The 19,530-nt window shown below is 43.5% G+C and overlaps 1 protein-coding gene and 1 pseudogene across 1 annotated transcript; both read left to right on the top strand.

Moving 5' to 3' along the window:
- The first annotated feature begins 3,562 nt into the window (after window positions 1-3,562).
- LOC136464564 (uncharacterized) lies at window positions 3,563-4,958 on the top strand. The gene is made up of 2 exons (XM_066463508.1): window positions 3,563-4,382; window positions 4,486-4,958. Exons 1-2 carry the CDS (start codon window positions 3,834-3,836, stop codon window positions 4,498-4,500), a joined length of 564 nt encoding a protein of 187 aa, XP_066319605.1. The 5' UTR covers window positions 3,563-3,833; the 3' UTR covers window positions 4,501-4,958.
- Window positions 4,959-7,835: 2,877 nt separating this feature from the next.
- Window positions 7,836-8,690, top strand: LOC136466171 (sialyltransferase-like protein 3; annotated as a pseudogene).
- Window positions 8,691-19,530: the final 10,840 nt, after the last annotated feature.

The following is a 19,530-nucleotide window of genomic DNA, read 5'->3' as shown; positions in this document are numbered from 1 at the left end:
AGTCTCTTAGAGATGCTCTAAGTTAAGCAGGTCTAGTGGGTATTTTATATTTTTTTATCGCTGACTTTTATTCTACTCCTAACTGTAGGTTAGTGTTAGTCTAAATGTTTAAACGGATTAAACAATAATTTGTTATTTAGCTATTTATTTGGACTAAACAATAATTTAATAGGCTAAACGGAAGTTAAATGGGATTAAAAATGGTTGATTAAATGGACACGGTAAGCTATTATGTAACGTTTACACGGTGTGTAAACGGTTTTAACCGCCATTACACGAACGGTGCTTGCAGTACACGATGCCGTTTGCTTCTCGGAGCCAAAAGACTACAATGGCGTTAGATGAAAGGTAAATGCACGGTCCTCCATTGCTGCGGCAGTAGTACAGCACATCCTGGACAAACACAGGTTCGAGAAAAACGGAGGAACTACAGCTCACGGTGCCCAGATCCACGTGCACAACTACTGCGAGGGCTACCCAAAATTCAATCTACCCAACCACAAAGTTGGTTTGTAAATAAACTGCATGTACCTTCGCGATATCGCATTATCGCCATCGTTCTGTTCGCTTGGCTTATAAGCTGTACTTTTTCAATTAACGAATAGTATTTTTCTCTCATAATAAATCAGTTAATATTACTTTCAGTTATGACTTATCAGTCAAACAAATAGGACAAAAGAACATGCGTGGAGGCCTGAACAAATATAGTTTGACCAGAGTCAAACTAGCATTTGCCACCTACGCAAGCAACTGATTTTTTTCCCCTAATGACGCTGATGCTCTCGATTCGTTCCCCCACGTACGTCCATGCGTCCGATGCGTATGGAGACGTCCATCCCCTCGAGATCGCATATACATGTTCAAAACAATTCCAGCACTCAACCTTCTTATCCCAATTCCCAGAGGCCATGTGTAGTGTGCCAAAGAAAAGTCAGAGCAGGTTCGTAATCATTCCATTTTCCTCCACCACATCCACATGCCCGGGGAAGCTTGCAGCCCTATAAAACAAGAATCTCGCAAAAAAACAATCGCTCTGTCCTCGTCGTGAAGTAATGCGTGTATTCAGTATGCAGCCAGTGACCAACTGACCACTCACGTCAAGGACACTACGGGATCCGAGCACTCGACAAAAGCCTAAAAACACTCGGCAAATGCTTTGTCGAGTATAACACTCGGCATACAACACATGGTATTATTTTATCGGTAAACAGTAGTTTTGCCGAGTGTTATTTATCGCGCACTCGGCAAATAGTTCGTCGAGTGTTAATAAACACTCGGCAAAGAGAAACTCTCGGCAAAAAAATGATAACGGGATGGCACGGTTACGATGATTTTGCTGAGTGCACGATGGAAAAACACTCGGTAAAGTTTCTAAAGTTTGCCGAGTGTCAAACGCAAAAACACTCGGCAAAGTTTCTATACTTTACCGAGTGTCAGCTCCAAAACACTCGACAAAGTTTCTAAAGTTTGCCGAGTGTCAAACAGCAAAACACTCGGTAAAGGTTATTAAGTTTGCCGAGTGCAAAGACTAAAGCACTCGACAAAGATTGCACACCTTGTCGAGTGTCGCGCCGAATACACTCGGCAAAGACAAAACACTCGGCAAAAAAGGTTCCTAGAATAATAGAAATTGGTCTCTTTGCCGAGTGTTTTGGATCGACACTCGGTAAAGCGTCTCTTTGCCGAGTGTTACACTCGGCAAAGCTACCAATACCCCCTAAAAAATTTGGAGGGCAGGAGAGAAAAAAAATTATTATTTTGCCGAGTGCCATTAAAAAACACTCGGCAAAAACATTACTTTGCCGAGTGTAAACAAAAAACACTCGGCAAAAATATTAGTTTGCCGAGTGTCGAGGAAAAACACACGGCATACCGGACACTCGGCAAAGTTCTAACGACAAGGCGGCGCAACCAACGACCGTCCGATGGCCGCCGCACGCCCAACGCATGTGACCCCATTTTGCCGAGTGTCCGTGTTTGCCGAGAGTTTTCTTGTATTTTGCCGAGTGTTTTAAATTAGGCACTCGACAAAGCTATCTTTTGCCGAGTGCTATATGTTTGCCGTGTGTTTCATTAAATACACTCGGTAAATTATATGTTTGCTGAGTGCCCGATGAAATGCACTCGGCAAACCCTAAGGCGCTCGGCAATTCTACTGTTTCCGGTAGTGGGAGTACTAACTTGACGTGGTATTGACTTAAATTACCCGGTGGGCGTAAATTTGTTAAAAAAATTACCCTACTTGCTCTGTTCTAAATTATAAGATATTTTGGCTTTTGCAGATATGTTACTTTTATTATATATCTAGACATAGTGTATATCAAAATGCATAGCAAAAGATATGTATCTAGAAAAGCCAAAATATCTTATAATTTCGAATGAATGGCATATTAGGTACTACTCTAGTATTGTATTATAGTGAATCATTAAGTATGCGGACTAGACAAGCATTACAAAGTGGAGAAGTGTTTTGCACGGGCTGAAAGTTTACTTTCGTTATTAGAAAATATAGCTGATGCTTTAGAGAAAGTGTTACTGTCCAAGTATGTACTCAACATCTTGATAGTGCCTCGAGAACATAAGAGATGAAGGTCATCTATGGATGCAAAGTATTTTCAGAGTATTGGACAAATAACATGATTTGTAAAATGCTATGGTTTTCTATTGTTGGTAGGTGTTGGTATGAAACAAACCCTTCTACTCTTTTTAAGACGACCATGGTATTATCAAATAATAGTCCTTTTGAAGCTTCAAAAACTCCACTCGAGATTATTTTTTTCTAAACCACGGATTTGCATGTGTTTGGTTAATATAAAACCATAATTTGTCAAACAGGCCCGAAGGGCTATATGGGATAGTCATCAGTTACACAGGTTTTGTAGCACAAATTAGCGTGGCATTCGGTCAATCATCATGATATCCTACTTTGTATAAATATTAATTACTCTCTCTGTTTTCCCAAAAAAAATGTCAATCTATCTTTGCCTTAAATCGAATAATCTATTTTTTTATCTAGTTTACAAAAACTGTTGATATTTACGTAAATAAAATAAGAATCATTAGATTCACCATGAAATATATTTTTCTAGAAACACTATATATTAGGTTTGATAAATATGGACTATCTTCTCTATAAACTTAACTGTACTCAAAATAATTTGACTTAAAAAAATGAGTGCCATGTTTTGTTTTTTGAACAGAGGGGGTGCTGAAACGATGTCAGTAAAACTAACTGGGGAAACGAACACTACAGGCATTCTGGCTTGTGGCTTCTGCACCTCACACATCTGTCATTCACCTCGAACGTGCCCTTTCATTAAAGAGGAGAAGAGAGTTTACACAAAATTACAACTAAACGGCATGGTAATCCACCAATTACCAAAGCACTATGGCCCACGGCCTCACACATCTGTCATTCACTCTAGGTGGTGCTAAACAATTGCATCGCCCATCCATGATCCATCCACCGGAGACCTCCACGCCACGCATCTCGCTAACGCTAACCCCTTCAGCTCCCTTGTATATAAACCATCCAAACTACTCTTGCCCGGCAACCGGCAAGCGCCCAAACAGTGACGACTAGACCGACCAATCGGTACACCGTTTCTCTTCTTGCTCGCTACTACTACTAGTTTGCTACTCGCACTCGCACACTACCACCATCCCATTCCCATTCCCATCCCACCACCTTTTAAAAGCCCCCACCACATCCTGCGCTGCTGCACGCGAAGCTCAGCTCGTCTCGCTTCTGTTCAGCTCACGGTGGAAGAGGAGGCGACAGCGCACGGGAGGGAGCAGAAGCGCGCGAGGAGGTCAGGCAGCAGCACCGCGCGATGGCGTGCATCAACATGTACAACCCTGACGGCGCGGCGGGGTTCGGCGGCGGCCCGCAGGCGGCGGCCGCGCTGGGCCCGCGCATCTCCTTCTCCAGCGACTTCGCGGTGGAGACGCCGCCGCCGGTGCAGAACCGGGCGATGAGCCTGCGGTGCCAGGAGGAGGACCTCAACTTCGAGTTCTCGGTGGGCAGCCACCCCATGATGGCGGCCGACCAGCTCTTCTCCAAGGGCAGGATCCTTCCCCTCAAGGACAACGGCGGCGGCGGCGCCAGCTGCTTCGCCGCCACCGCGGCCCGGCCGCCCACCACGCTGCGCGACGAGCTCCGTGGCGGCGGCGACGACGAGAGGGCCTCCTCCGCCAGCAGCAAGGGGTCGTCGTCCAGCCGGTGGAAGGAGATGCTCGGCCTGCGGAAGGCGCTCTGCGTCGGCGGCGGTGGCGGCAACGGCCCGGCGGCCAAGAAGGCTAGCAGCGGCAAGCAGGGCCAGGGCGTCGCCGCCGACGCCGACATTATGGTCACCGACGACGACATGGCCGCGTCCAATCAGGTTGGCATGCATCTCGTGCCTGCATCATCCTGCATGCGTCCATATGGTGGAGCTTAACCCGGTCGACACCTTGTCTCATCAAACGTTTGTTTGCTTCACACAGCATCAGGAGCTATGATGATGAGGTGACCGTACTACCGATGGGAGAGATGAGACAGGCATGGGGGCCCTGAGCCACACACTCCACATGCATGAAGCAGCTTATTTTTGTCCTCCCTCCTTCAGGCTGATGCTGTTGATCGATCAACCTCTTGAATCGTGCTTGTCATCATCCATCCATCCATCCATGGGCTAGGTTTTGTACTTCGTAGATTGTTGTGAGCGATCGAGTCTGCTTATTGTGTGCTAGGTGGCCCGGCCGTTGAAAAGATCCCAGAAAAATGTGTATTTTCACTCTCTAGCAAACTGTCCACTCACTACCAGAGATCCATGGGCAGTCTTTGCTTTTTTTTTCTTCCTTTCTTTCGCTTATTCTTGGCTTTCTCCTCCACTCCACCCTGTACAAAGTGGCTGTGTACTCGTAGTTGGGAAATTTATGGTGCAATGATTAGATTTGCCAGGTGGCCAGATCTGTGAGGTGATGAGGCTCTAGTTCACCAGTAATGGAGCCTCACTGGCCGCCCCTGTCCCTGTGGGGATCAACAGTGCTCTTCTTTGTCTCGTTGCTCCGCTGGATGAGTATATAAAGAGAGACAAGCGCCTCAGAGCGAGCATGTGTGAGGCGACAGCGAGAGCTGCTGGAGGAAGGAAGGCTCCCCCAGACCCCGCCCCCCTGGCCTGCAGGCCTGCATAATCATCATTTTTTGTTCTGTTTTGTTTTTGTTCCTGGCAAAAATGATATCCATCTTTTTTTCTCATTTGAAAAATCTAGTGGACTAAGCGAGCCATGGATGGATCCATCGATCTATCCAATGTGCTCCCGACATGTCCTCTGCAGTGTGTCATGGATGCACAGCTGCCTGCTGCCTATATGCATGCAATGCGTTCAGATCCATCGAATCCTCGCGGCGAATTAAGTATAGGAAACTGGTGTGGCCACTCGTTTCTTTAGTGAAACAAACAAAAAATAAGTAGAGGAAGCTAGAAGAAAACTAGAGGATAATTCGGCAGTAGTACTATTGTCAGTCTGTTCATTTCGTCGTAAATGATCGTGGATTATTTATTATTGACTGGTTTGGTATGAGAAAAAAATATTATTCCAACTTATAATCCACAATTGTATATGAGCAAACGAACAGGTGTTCGTATACGAACAAGCGAACTGTTGGTGTATTGGCGCAAGCAAGCATGCAGTGGTGATGTTCAACTTTCTCATCTTTACATGCAAACAGGACTGTCAACAAATGCTGATGTCTCGATCTTTAGCGGGTTTCATGGACGCCTGTCTCCATTACCGGCCGTCTGAACTGTACGGGCGTCTAGGCATCGTGTGGATAGATAACAGGATAAGCATGCGCCATGAGATCTACGAGAGGATATAAAAATCTTTGTAGGTAGCACAAGGCCACTTTAGTTGCTACAGTTAGATGGCTTTTTTTATTAGATTCAGAGGACAGATAGTAGCAGCTCTAGATATATCGAGTGTGTAGTGGAGTCCTACTATGCAAACAAGCAGCTCGGACATATGAAAAAGAGCTGGCAAATGCATTGGTTTTTCCGCTACTACTAGTACCCCTATGTCCTATGTGTCCGGCGTGCTACCTATACAAGATGGCTTTGGCAATGGCATGGCAAGGGGCGTACGTAGGGCACAAGAACGTAATGGAACCCATAACGAGTCACGGAGGATATGTCTCATCAACAGCGCACCAAAGAGCGTGCTACAATGCAATGTGTCGTCATGAAACAGCAAGGATCCATGACGGAAGCAATAATAACAAGAAACGATCGATGATTGATTGACGCATGGGCGAAGACTGAATAGCTAGAGAGAAACACACACATCACAGGTCCTCAAAGTGAAGAAGAAGAAGAAGAAGAAGAAGAAGAAGAAGAAGAGTCTGGACCGTTGCCTCTGAAGCTGGACTACGACATTAGCTAGGGTGAACGCAATAATGCATTCCCTTTACTTCCTCTGAAGCAGCTGGGCTACTATGGCACTGTTGCCACGGCAGAATCACGTGGAACCTAGTACGCCCTATCATCGAATTAAATCTCTTGGTGCAACTTGTGCACCGGAAGATCTTAGCATGCATCCCTGTCTGAAGTATGCAATGCAAAGAAGACCAGATCGTGGTACCATAGTAACATTACTGATTTACTGTTAACTGATGGCTGACAGGGCCGTAATAAAAAGACTCAGAAGCATGCAATCCTGCGCTGCGCAGATCGTGAAGAGAACTTAGACAGTTAGCAGACGACGTTTATTTGCGCAAGGGAATCCGCACAGCTTTGTTTCGAGCAACTCTCGGCTGACTCAATTCGCAGCTAGTTTTGCGATGACGCCAACAAATAAAATTATGGAGCAAGCCGTGCATCTCAGTCCAGTTGGGAACCAGCAAAGCGACGGCACGCACGGCGGGCGAGATCGTACGCGTCACCGCGAGGGGCCGAGGGCGACTCGGATGAGCTCGGGCCGTCGGGCGAGCGTTCCAGTGAGCCGCGGCGGGGACACGAGGTGAGATCGGCGCCTGCAGACCACACGAGGCCTCGCTCCTTACCACACGAGGCCTCGCTCCTTCCGGCCGCGGCACCCTCTGATCCACCGCACCGCACGAATGCCGTGCCGCGTTGCGGGGTCTGCGGGACGTGCCGCAGCTCGAGCCGGCCCACCGAAATTCGCGCGCCGAGGCACGGGTTTGGGCCAAGGAGGCGCAACCGCCCACGTGCTTGTCCCGCGTCCCACACAGGCCGGCGGGTTAATTTTCGTGCGCGTCTCGTTGGGGGATGTGTGCGCCTTCGGCTTGATCGTTCAACGGCCTTGCTAGCGCCCGCATCCCGGACGTCCGCGCTTGCAGTCATTTTTTCTTGCCGTTTCGTGCGTTCACGTGGGGCCGGTGCCGCCCTAAAGAGAGGGAGCTAGCGGTGGGTGTCCAGCCAGCACCGAAAGAAGGAGGAGACACTAAGGCAGAGCAACAGAAACGAGGAGAAGATGCAAACTTGTAACATAGATCTAAAGACAGAGAAAACACTTAAAATATGTATCTGAAATACTTGCAAAAATACTTAAATCATTGCAAAAAGATACGCAACATTCAGATAAAACACTCGCAAACATATATATGTGAAACATATGCAATATCCTAGATAAACACACTTGTAATGTACGTATGAAAAAAACAGATAAAACATTAGGAACAAAAGTTCACAATATACGTGTACAACCATTACAACATATACAACACTCGAACTACTTTTGCAACACCCATATAAAACTGTTTGCAACATACCTCTGCAACATCTAAAATATTTGAAACATACACTTGCAACATCTGCTTGCTGCTAGGACTGAAAATGGAGGCTTATTCGACTGCGGAGTTCGATGTCGGCGTGAAGTTCGATGCTACGGAGTGGTGCGGAGGTTGTTGATGTAGAGCTCGGGGGCGGCATAGACCTCGGCAGGGGTCGGCAGCAGGCGGATAGAGCGTGATCGCAACGAAAGGCACTAGTTCCGAGCGGGGGGCGACACGGGCGAGGGCTCGCGCGCCACGTCGTCACCAGGACCGGCCTGGCGTTCCTCAACAGCAACGTGCTGAGCGGGTGCGCGGGCGCGCCGCGCCTACGGCAATCGGCAACCGCGTGCCCATGTTCACCTACATGTGCAACGCCGCGCACTTAGTGGAGCACGCGGCATGCAGCGCGCGGCGCCGGCGCCGGTGATCGTGACGGACCCGCGGCTGGACAGCGCTGTGCGCGCGGATCGTCAAGTACTACTCGCTGCGCCGGTTCGTGCGCGAGATGGGGCGGCCCGCTGAGGAGTGGGGCACGCGGCACGAGGAGGGCATGTTCCACTACTCGTCGGGGATGCAGGCTGTGGTGACCGCGGCGGGCGTGTGCGCACGGGTGTCCGTGTTCGGGTTCGGCCCGGCGCGCGGCACCACTACCACACGCTGCAGCGGGTGGGAGCTGGACCTGCACGACTACGAGGCCGAGTACGAGTTCTACCGGGACCTCAAGGAGCGGCCGGAGGCCATACCATTCCTGCGGGACTCCGGCTTCAGGCTTCCGCCGGACGGCAGTAATCCTCCGTTCACTCTCCATCTGCTCCTGTTTTCTGCGATGGGCTGTTGTTGGGCTCAGCCTGGTTGCTTTATTTTGGTCCATGCATTCCAGTTAGCCCACATACCATTTATGTTTCAATCCAACTAAGTATGTTTGCTTTGGATTTGGTTGATTATTTCACCTCTTGGTTTCTTCCGTATCTTTTTTTTTCCGAAGAAAAGAGAGGCTCTTTTATTGCTCATTGTTCATGTTACAATCTTGAGCAATAATTTGCTCGATACAAACTGGGACTACATTGCGCCAAACAGCCGAACTGTTTGATCTCAACGCCATTTGTGCGAGCTCATGTGCGGCGCGATTTCCATTTCTTTTGACTATTTTCATTGTACAAAAATTACATGTTTTTAATTTTATTTTTCCCTTCCATTTATTTTTCTTCTTTCCATTTTTCTGTACTTCTACACTTGAATAATATTCTCCCAGATATACAGTAATTTATTCTTCATATTTTTGTTCTCTATTTGCCTTGCATTTTTTATATATTTTTTGTTCCATTTAATTTTGCATTTTCCTTTTTTCTTCTACTCCTAGAGACATAGACAAGGTACTGAATAGTGACTGTAGCGGCTGCAATAGCGGTCTACGGCGTAGCAGACTGGATTTAGCAAGTTGAAACTTAGTGGCCGCTATTTGAGTTAGCGGTCCGCAATAGCGTGATACAGTACATAATAAAATTAATAATCCTAGCCCACCTAAGATACACATATGGTTTAAGTGGTCACGAGACTAATGAGGTTGCTATTTTATTGACAATAATAACGAATGATGGTCATATAAATTATGTATGGTTCTCATAATAATTTTTTTTATAAACTCTGATATATATGATGACTTATATGGAACATCATGTCCTTTTCTTCTTTTTTGAACTGACATGTCCTTTTCTTCTTAATTAAGTATGTGAAATCTCAGTTCTCTGAGTACAGCTAAATGTTTATTTGTACCTAATATTCATGATATATGTTTAAATTTACTTGTAATTATCATATGCTGATATTGAAACTTAGCGTCCGCAATAGCACCCACTATGCATGATCCGCTACCAACCAACTATACACTATTTAGTACCTTGGACATAGACTGGACTTTATGTCCTTGGACGTCGTTGTTCCAGGATGTTCCGTGTGTGTTCTGAATTAGTCGTGTACTTTTCTTCCAAACAATTTTGTTCATTTTAGTTATTATATTATCTATGAGATATTTCATAGTGTGTTTTGGATTGCTCATATGTTATCCACGAAATATTCCGTGGTACATTTTGTAAATTACATGGCCATTGTTCTTTTTATTTGTTTTTATTTCCATTGTTTTCTTTCTTTCTTTTTCCTTTTTCTCTACTTTTGCTCTATAGGATCCATGAAAACATCAGACAACACTGACTAGCGATGAAAACATCAGACAACACTGACTAGCGACAAGTTGCCACCAAAACATTCGTGAACGAGCAATGGTTAAGGGTGGTCAAGTCTTCTCGAACCTTCCCTAATTCATAGTTTTAAACCCTGTTTGGATTTCATGTCTAAAGTTTAGTCGGCTACTAAACTTTAGATCACTTTAGCACACTTGTCACTTGTGCGGTTTAATAAACTAATAGTCTTTTGTAAGGTTGGCTAAATTTAGACAACACTTTATATCACTTGTTTGAAGCCTCAAGAGCTAAAGTGTAGTGGCTAAACTTTAGATCATAGAATCCAAACGGGGATAGGGTTCGTTATTTGGTTGTTTTTTACTTGGAGAGGTGTTGGGTTTGGCACCTACTAGTGTTGTGTTGGTTTTGTAGTTACACATAACAGCAGGATGGTTGCAGCCTATGAAGTTGTTTGGATTGCTGCACATAGCCGGTATACCGAGCGGATGCGTATAAACTTTTGGAACAAACGTGTTTAGATGGATGGTTCCATTGTAGCTATTTGTATCCATAAGTGCATTGCTCCCTAGATGTTGTATCCGCCCATATGCGTAAATTTAAGCTTCATTATCGAGCTAGGTTGAGTGGATATGAGGATATGGGATACAGGGTCCACGTGTCAATCTCTACTTATATGTAGGCAACCAAACATAATCTTTTTTTTTTGCATCCGCTTATGCAACTTCACCAAACCTCTCTTTTTTCTGATATATGGTTTCACTCTACCTGGCCCCTAAACCCCAATCCTCTCATGCAGGATATACAATATGTAACACCCTGGCGTTACGAGCTCGTTTAGCACCGCGATTTAGGCCTAAGAAAATTTTCGAAACGAGTTTCTCGGAATTTTTTATTTAAATATACTTGATGTGATAAGTGAATCCGGTGATCTAGTTTTGTGGACTTGAATCAACGTCAAGTTAAATTGCTCAGTACGTAAAGATATTTAGGAATGTCCGATAATGATTCTAGTGAGTAAATAGCGAACGGGTTGTTTCATTGATTAAGCATGAAAAACAATTTTTATAAACAAAAATAAAATATAATTTGTAACTGGTACTTAAATGAAAACTTAAGTGCAAGTTTAGTAGATGTAATGCAACAGTTGATTTGGTAAATAGGCATTGTCCATGGTATTTCTGATAGCTCAAATATCAAATTTTGTTAAGACGGCAACGCTTGTAATGATGTTTAAAAGTATCACTCGTGGCGAGTTATATTGAACTAACTAGTTGAGTAGGTCTGGGATGTTAGTTCAAAACTAAAAGTTATAATTTTCGAAGTCGAAAACGGTATACAATGACGTAGCGGGGTTATCCCTAAAGTTGCCCAAACTCTTTAGAACGCACGAAGAACTACGTTCGGTGCTCTGTTCGTGAACCGGCGCGCTGCGCGACGAACTCATCTTGGCCTTCTCGTATCTTTTTCCCTACCGCTCCTCATGCCGGGGTAGGCAACGCTCATTTCCTCGAGGTCATGTTGGGGTCATCACCGACGTGTCCGAACGCAGGGCAGTGTCGTTGTCACGGCGTCCATCGTCCGGCCGACGTGACTCTTTCCCCACCGTGTGAGCTACCAACCCATCGTGTAGCTGTCTACCTCCGCCATCCCATAGCGTGAACGCCTTGTCGCCTCACACAACAGCAAGTCAGCTCACCTCCTGTGTTGCGCACTGCTGCCACTGTGCCCTACCGTGCCCTCATGCTGTTGTCGGCGCACTGTTCTATTTCACGATGCTTGGGCCGTCTCGGTTCAATTATTTGCATCAGTAGCTAAGTCACGAAGCTGGCCAACCGTCTGACCTATAGTTCACCATAGATGTTCTTTAGCGATGACCAATTTCTGAGTTTCGTCTCCGCTGGCGCATTTGGGGGTAAGCCTCCATGATCGACATTAGTTCGATTGCCCACACTAAAAGCATCTAGGCCCCCTAGTTGGGTTTCGGTTATTAATGACACCACGTGATTACTATGACTAACATGTGTTTTGCAGTGGCAATTAAGTTAGGTCATGGTAATAGAGACCAATTGGGCTATCATGGTGGTCATGCCCCTATGATGGAAATCGTTTCGGTTTTCAAAGGATGAACGACAAGGTTAAGGATGGACTAGTTCTAAGTGTCGATTGGAGTTGAAGTGACACTTAGAGTAGTTTAGGACTTTGTTTTTCCTTTGGTCGTACTATTAAGGGGGGTATGGACGGGTAGCTTGACCTAGGTGAGTCTAGTGGGTTAGGTATGATGCACACTTGTTAAATCTAGCACTAGGTAGCTCCTAAAAAGCCCTTAGATCCATTGGAGCAAACTTCATTCACGTATGATCAAAATTTGAAAGTGAATGGAGGGTTAAATGCTGACCGGACGCTGGCTTCAATGTGACCGGACGCTCTCGCAGAGTCCGATCAATTCATTTGATCAAAGTGAAGTCGTCTGGAAGTGACCGGATGTTGAGAGGTCAAGTGACCAGACGCTGAGGGCCAGCGTCCGGTCGACTCCAGTAAGGTTCTAGAGAGGGAAAATCATGACCGGACGTGTCCGGTCACACTTTAAACACTAGAGTTCAGGGTGAACTGACTGGCACATTTGGTCAACATGACCAGAGCATTCGGTCGCCCCGCAGAGGCACATAACGGTTCATTTTTTAGCCCATGTTATAAATACTTCCTCCATTCATGTGTGGGGGTACTTTTTGCTCATTCCAACAGCTGAGAAACACCTTTGAGAGTGCCAAGAAGAGCAAGATCCTAGTGAGGTGATTGGGATTTGAGAATCCCAAAGAGAGCCCTCATTAGTGAGATCAAGAGTAGCAAAGTGTGCATCCACCCTTCTCATTAGGCTTGTCGTGGTCAAGTGAGAGTCTATGCTTGTTACTCTTGGTGATCGCCATCACCTAGATGGCTTAGTGGTGATTGGGAGCTTGGTGATTATCTGAAGAGCTTATGGATGACCCAACTCAAGTTGTGAGCGGTTGTGTGTGATTCACCATGATAGAGTATTGAAGAATCAACCCATAGAGAGCACTTGATCCTTGCGCATATCAAGAGGGAGCTACACCCTTGCGCAGGTGCTCCAACGAGAACTAGTGGGGAGTGGCGACCCTCCGATACCCCAACAAAACATCACCGCGTTCCTCCTTCTCTTTTTTACTTTGAGCATTTACTTTGAGCAATTCAATTCTTGTCATTTATATTCCTAGAATTGCCATGCTAGAGTAGGATTGAAACTTAGGATGCTAAACTTTTATGCGTTAGATCAATAGAAACACTTTCTAGGCATAAGGGGTTAATTGGGCTAACCGTCGAGTTTAATTATTGCAAAGAAATTTAGAATTAGCCTAATTCACCCCCCATCTTGGGCATCTTGATCCTTTCAACTGGTATAAGAGCCTCGTGCTCACGTATTTAGGCTTAACCGCCTAGTGAAAGATGTCTCATGGGGATGGACCTCCTCTTATCTTTGAGGGGGATGATTTTCCATATTAGAAAATTTGCATGAAGGCATATCTAGAAGCTCTAGATATTGGAATACTTAGAGCCGCCTCACAAGGTTTCCCAAAACCTCAGGATGCCGCACACCCACAAGGCGATGAGTTGAATTATGAAAAATGAAATGCAAAGGCTAGAAACACCATATTTAGAGGCCTTTGTAAAGATGTGTTCAACCGGGTAAGGAACCACAAAGACGCTCATGCACTATGGTCGGACATTTGTGCGCTCCATGAGGGAACAAAGAGTGAGTGTGATGAACACTATCATCTTATCATGAAAAAGCTTGACTCTTTTGATATGCTTCCTAAAGAATGTGCTAATAAAATGTATTCACGTTTGAATGTTCTTGTAGAGGAAGTTAATGGGCTTGGACTAACTCAAATGCAACCATCTGATGTTGTAAGAAAGATCTTGAGTGTCCTCCCCATTGACAAATATGGGCACATTGTGACTGTGCTTCATCAAGGTGATCTTTCCACCGCTACACCGACACAAATCTTGGTAAAGATCAATGCTCATGAGATGTACATGCACATCACACCTCAAGATAGCTCATCCTCTAACAAGAAGAAAGAAAAGGACTTAGCATTCAAAGCTAGTCAAGAGAAGGGCAAAGCAAGGCTTGAGTATGAGAGCTCAAGTGATGATGAAGTTGATGATGCATGCCTTGCTCTCATGGTGAGAAAAACAACCAAGATGCTAAAGAAGCTCAACAAGAGTGGCATCAAGTTTGATGGCAAGAAGAAGAAGTTCTTCACTAACTCTAGAAGGAAGCCAATCTTCGAGATGGATTGCTATAATTGTGGAGAACTTGGTCATCTAGCTCACTAATGCACAAAGCCCAAGAAAGACAAGTTTAAGAACAAGAACAAGGGCAAGAAAGATGACTCAAGTGATGAAGATGAGAAGAAGAAAGACAAGCCATACAATAAGAGAGATGGCAAGAAGAAGGACTTCCACATGAAGAAGAAGAGTGGAAAGACATACATCATCGGTGATTGGCTCATGAACATTGATTCATCTAGTGGCTCATCCGATGATGATAGTGACAACGAGAAGGTGGCCATCATTATTATTGACTCTTCATCATCTTCACCGCCACCATCGCCATCTTCCTCTACACACCTATGCCTTATGGCCAAGGGTGAACGCAAGGTATCAAATGATGATGAGAGTAGTGGTGATGAACATGCTAGTAATGATGATAGTGATAGTGATGATGATGAATATGAATCACCTTATTATGATGATCTTGTTAAATTGCTAAATAAATACTCCAAAATCATTATAAAGACTAGAGCTAAGAATGACAAGCTAGAAGCTAAAAATGATTCACTTTTAGCAAAATGTGATATGGTGGAAAAGGCTAGTATTGAGCTTAGAGAAGCAAGTGATGTTATATCATCTAAACTCATGGAGCTCAAATCTTCTAAGAAAGAGCTTAGAGAAAAACATGATAAACTTGAGAGGATACACAATAAGCTCATCACTAGCCATAATAAGCTAAAAGAAGAATATACAACTCTAAAGATTAATCATCATAATCTTGTTATTGCTCAAGAATTCTTATCCAATGAGCCACATGATGCTACTAACAATGTTGTTAAGATTGATATAGCTACATCATGTGATGATTTGATCATTGAGAGCATTGAGCAAAGTTCTAGTAGCAAGGGTAAGCAAGTGGTTGAGGCCGATGATTATGATGACTTTGTCAAGCTCAAGAATAACAATGAAAAGCTCAAGAAAAATCTTGAAGAACTCAAAACCACCAAGTCTATAGTGCTAGAAACTCTTGTTCATGATGATGGTTTGATCCTTGAGAATGAAAAGCTCAAAGAAGAGAACAAGAAGCTCAAGGAAGAGAAAAACAATGATATTCTTAAGGAAGAAAACAAGAAGCTCAAATTGGAGAAAGAGCATATCAAGATTGGATTGAGCAAGTTCACAAGAGGCAAGTATCTACAAAGTGAGCTACTTATGAACACCATCATGAAGATGGATAGAAGTGGCATTGGGTATTTGGCAAACTAAGAAAAGAAGGCTTAAGCTCAACAACAACACAAGTCAAAGCCAAAGCCAAAGCGATGCTTCGAGTGTGGACAAGAAGGCCACTTTGCCCATGAATGCCAAACTCCACCACCACAACCCTTGCCCAAGCATGCTAGATCTTTTGCCTTCAATGCTTACTACATGCTTAGAAAAGATTCTAGTGGAAAGATGAAAGTCATGTTCTTAGAACCTCCAAACAAAAATAGGCCTAAGAAAATTTATGTTGTAAAGTCACTTGTTGAGAAGGTGAAGGGCCCTCAACAAGTTTGGGTTCCTAAAGCTTGATCTCTTATGTGTAGGTAAACTACAAGACCGGTGGAAGTTATTGGGTTATTGATAGTGGTTGCACACAACATATGACCAGTGATCCTCATATGTTCACCTCACTAGATGAAGAAGTAGATGGACAAGAAAGAATCACATTTGGAGATAACTCAAAGGGTAAGGTTAAAGGATTGGACAAAGTGGTAATATCAAATAATCATTCAATCTCAAATGTGTTAAATGTTGCTTCTTTGAGCTTCAATTTACTATCCATTGGATAATTGTGTGATCTTGGCTTCCAATGCTTGTTTATCGAGAAGGAAGTTGTTGTATCTAAGAAGGATGATGATCAAGTGATATTCAAAGGATTTAGATACAACAACCTATATCTAGTGGACTTCACCTCCGAAGATGCAAATTTAAAGACTTGCCTATTCAACAAAACAACACTTGGGTGGCTATGACATAGAAGACTTGCTCATATTGTGATGAGCTCACTCAAGAAGCTAATGAAGAATGACTTGGTGAGAGGGTTGAAGGATGTGAAGTTGGAAAAGGACAAGCTTTGTAGTGCATGTCAAGCCGGCAAGCAAGATGCAAATACTCATCCAACCAAAGCTTATATGTCAACCACAAGAGTGCTAGAACTCCTTCACATGGACTTATTTGGGTCAACATCATATAAAAGTTTGGGAGAAAATCTTTATTGTCTTGTGATTGTTGATGACTATTCAAGATATACATGGGTATTCTTCCTTCATGACAAATCTGAAGTTACATCATGCTTCAAGAAGTTTGCCAAGAGAGAACAAAATGAATTTGAAGTGAAGCTCAAGAAGATAAGAAGTGACAATGGGAAGGAATTTGACAACACAAACATAGAAGCCTATTGTGATGAAGTTGGAATCAAACATGAGGTCTCCGCAACATATACTCCTCAACAAAATGGTGTAGTTGAGAGGAAGAACCAGACGTTGATCACTCTTGCAAAAACAATGCTTGATGAGTACAACACCCCCGAAGCTCTATGGGTGGAAGCTATCAACAACCACATGCTATGCATCTAACCGCCTATTCCTTCAAAAGTTCCTTGGCAAGACACCTTATGAGTTGCTCAATGGGAAGAAGCCGGACGTCTTCTTCTTTAGGGTGTTTGGTTACAAATGCTGCATCTATAAGAAGCGGCAACACCTAGGGAAGTTTTAAAGATATTGTGATATTAGTTTTCTTGTTGGTTACTCATCAAAGTTCAAAGCATATAGAGTATTTAATCATGCCACCGGCTTGGTTGAAGAAATATATGATGTGGAATTTGATGAATCTAACAGTTCTGAAGGGGCACATAAGAATCTTGATGATGTAGGTGATGAACCATTGAGGGAGGCTATGAAGAACATTCTGGTTGGAGACATCAAGCCTAAAGATGATGAAGATGATGTACAAGTGATTGATCCACCTTCTTCATCAAATGTGCCACAAGATGGTGAAAAAGATGAGAGAGTAGAAAATAAAGACACTCATGTCTCCCATGATCAAATGGTGGTACAAGCACAAGATGTTGATGCTCTACAACCTCCTCCTCAAGTGGTCAATAGAAGAAATACACCTCTACTATAAGATTATCCACAAGATCTCATCATAGGGAGTCTATCAAAGGGTGTAATGATTCGCTCACAAAAACTTGCTTCATTTATTGCTCATCACTCTTTTGTCTCTTGCTTTGAGCCTACTAAGATAGAAGAAGCTCTTCAAGATCCGGATTGGATAAATGCAATGCATGAAGAGTTGAACAACTTCACCCACAATGAAGTTTGGACTCTTGAAGAGTGGCCAAAAGGTGCAAGAGTCATTGGAACAAAGTGGGTGTTCCAAAACAAGCAAGATGATCAAGGCATTGTTGTGACGAACAAGGCAAGACTAGTGGCAAAAGGGTTCTCTCAAGTTGAAGATTTGAATTTTGGAGAGACCTTTGCACCGGTTGCAAGATTAGAAGCCATCCGTATCCTCCTTGCATATGCATCACATCATGAAATGAAACTTTATTAAATGGATGTGAAAAGTGCATTTTAAATGGCTTTATTAATGAACTAGTCTATGTTGATCAACCTTCTAGGTTTGAAGATCCTATATATCCTAATCATGTTTATAGGTTATCCAAGGTATTATATGGGCTTAAGCAAGCCCCAAGAGCTTGGTATGAGCGCCTTCGGGACTTCCTCATTGAGAAGGGCTTCACCATTGGAAAGGTTGACACCACACTATTCACCAAGAAGCTTGATGGACATATCTTCATTTGTCAAGTGTATGTTGATGATATCATTTTTGGATCATCAAATGAAGAATCTTGCAAAGAGTTTGGTGAATTGATGTCAAAGAAGTTCGAGATGTCAATGATTGGAGAGCTTATATTCTTTCTTGGTTTTCAAGTCAAGCAAATGAGAGAAGGAATTTTCATCTCTCAAGAGAAATATACAAAAGATCTTCTCAAGAGATTCAAGATGGATGAATGCAGGTCAATCAAGACACCAATGCCAACTAATGGACATCTCGATCTAGATGAGGGAGGTAACACGCTTGATCAAACTATCTACCGCTCTATGATTGATAGCTTATTATATTTAACCGCATCTAGACCCGACATCATGTTTAGTGTGTGTATGTGTGCTAGATTTTAAGCTAATCCTAAGGAAACTCATTTGATTGTTGTTAAAAGAATCCTTATGTATCTTAAGCACACACCAAGCATTGCCCTTTGGTATCCCAAAGGAGCTAGATTTGAATTAATTGGCTATTCCGATTCGGATTATGCCAGGTGCAAAGTTGAGAGAAAAAGCACATCCGGAGGCTGCCATTTGCTTGGTAGAGCACTTGTGTCTTGGTCCTCCAAGAAGCAAAATAGTGTGGCTTTCTCCACCACCGAAGCGGAATACATTACCGTAGGTGCTTATTGTACACAAATACTTTATATAAAACAAACTTTGCTAGACTATGGTGTAATTCTAGATAAAGTACCTCTTTTGTGCGACAATAAAAGTACGGTAAAACTTGCAAATAATCTGGTTCAACACTCTCACACCAAGCACATAGATATCCGCCATCACTTTCTTAGAGATCACGTTGCTAAAAAATGATATATTATTAGAAGGTGTAAGGACCGAGGATCAATTGGCGGATATCTTCACTAAACCGCTAGATGAGGCGACTTTTTGTCGATTGCGGAATGAGCTCATTGTTCTTGATTTTAGTAACTTCAATAAAAAAATGAGCTTGTGTTGTCCCTTGCATTGTATTGTAATATACAACATGTTTAATTTTTGGTAATGCATATAGGGCTTGTCTAACATGGTTAAGATAACCGCCGTAAAGCGTGTGAAGAAGCTTAACCTTGGATCAAACTTGACAAGCAACTAGATTTATCTTCAAGTATTGCATTGCATATGCATGAATGTTGTTTTATCGTTTATCTTCAATTGCCCACTTATTGCCTATTTTTATAAAAACAATAATAGCCTAAGGCAAAATATTTTTAAAAAACATGAGGATTTGAGAGAGGTCACTCACATCTATCCCAATTGGTGTTTATTTGGATCTTATTGGAATTGGGACTTGATTGGTAACAGGAAGCACGAATGACTTTGAAGATTCGCTGGAAAAGGAGTGATCGGACGCTGCACCAGGCTTTGATGTCCAGCATCCAATCAGTTCATAGGAGGTGAA

This window comes from Miscanthus floridulus, chromosome 7 (assembly GCF_019320115.1).
Source record: "Miscanthus floridulus cultivar M001 chromosome 7, ASM1932011v1, whole genome shotgun sequence".
Lineage (NCBI taxonomy): Eukaryota > Viridiplantae > Streptophyta > Magnoliopsida > Poales > Poaceae > Miscanthus > Miscanthus floridulus.
The sequence above is the reverse complement of the archived record's forward strand: the minus strand, read 5'-3'. Positions and strand labels throughout refer to the sequence as shown.

Coding starts and splice junctions, on each gene's coding strand:
- LOC136464564 (XM_066463508.1), top strand. CDS start 3,834: ATGGCGTGCATCAACATGTACAACCCTGACGGCGCGGCGGGGTTCGGC.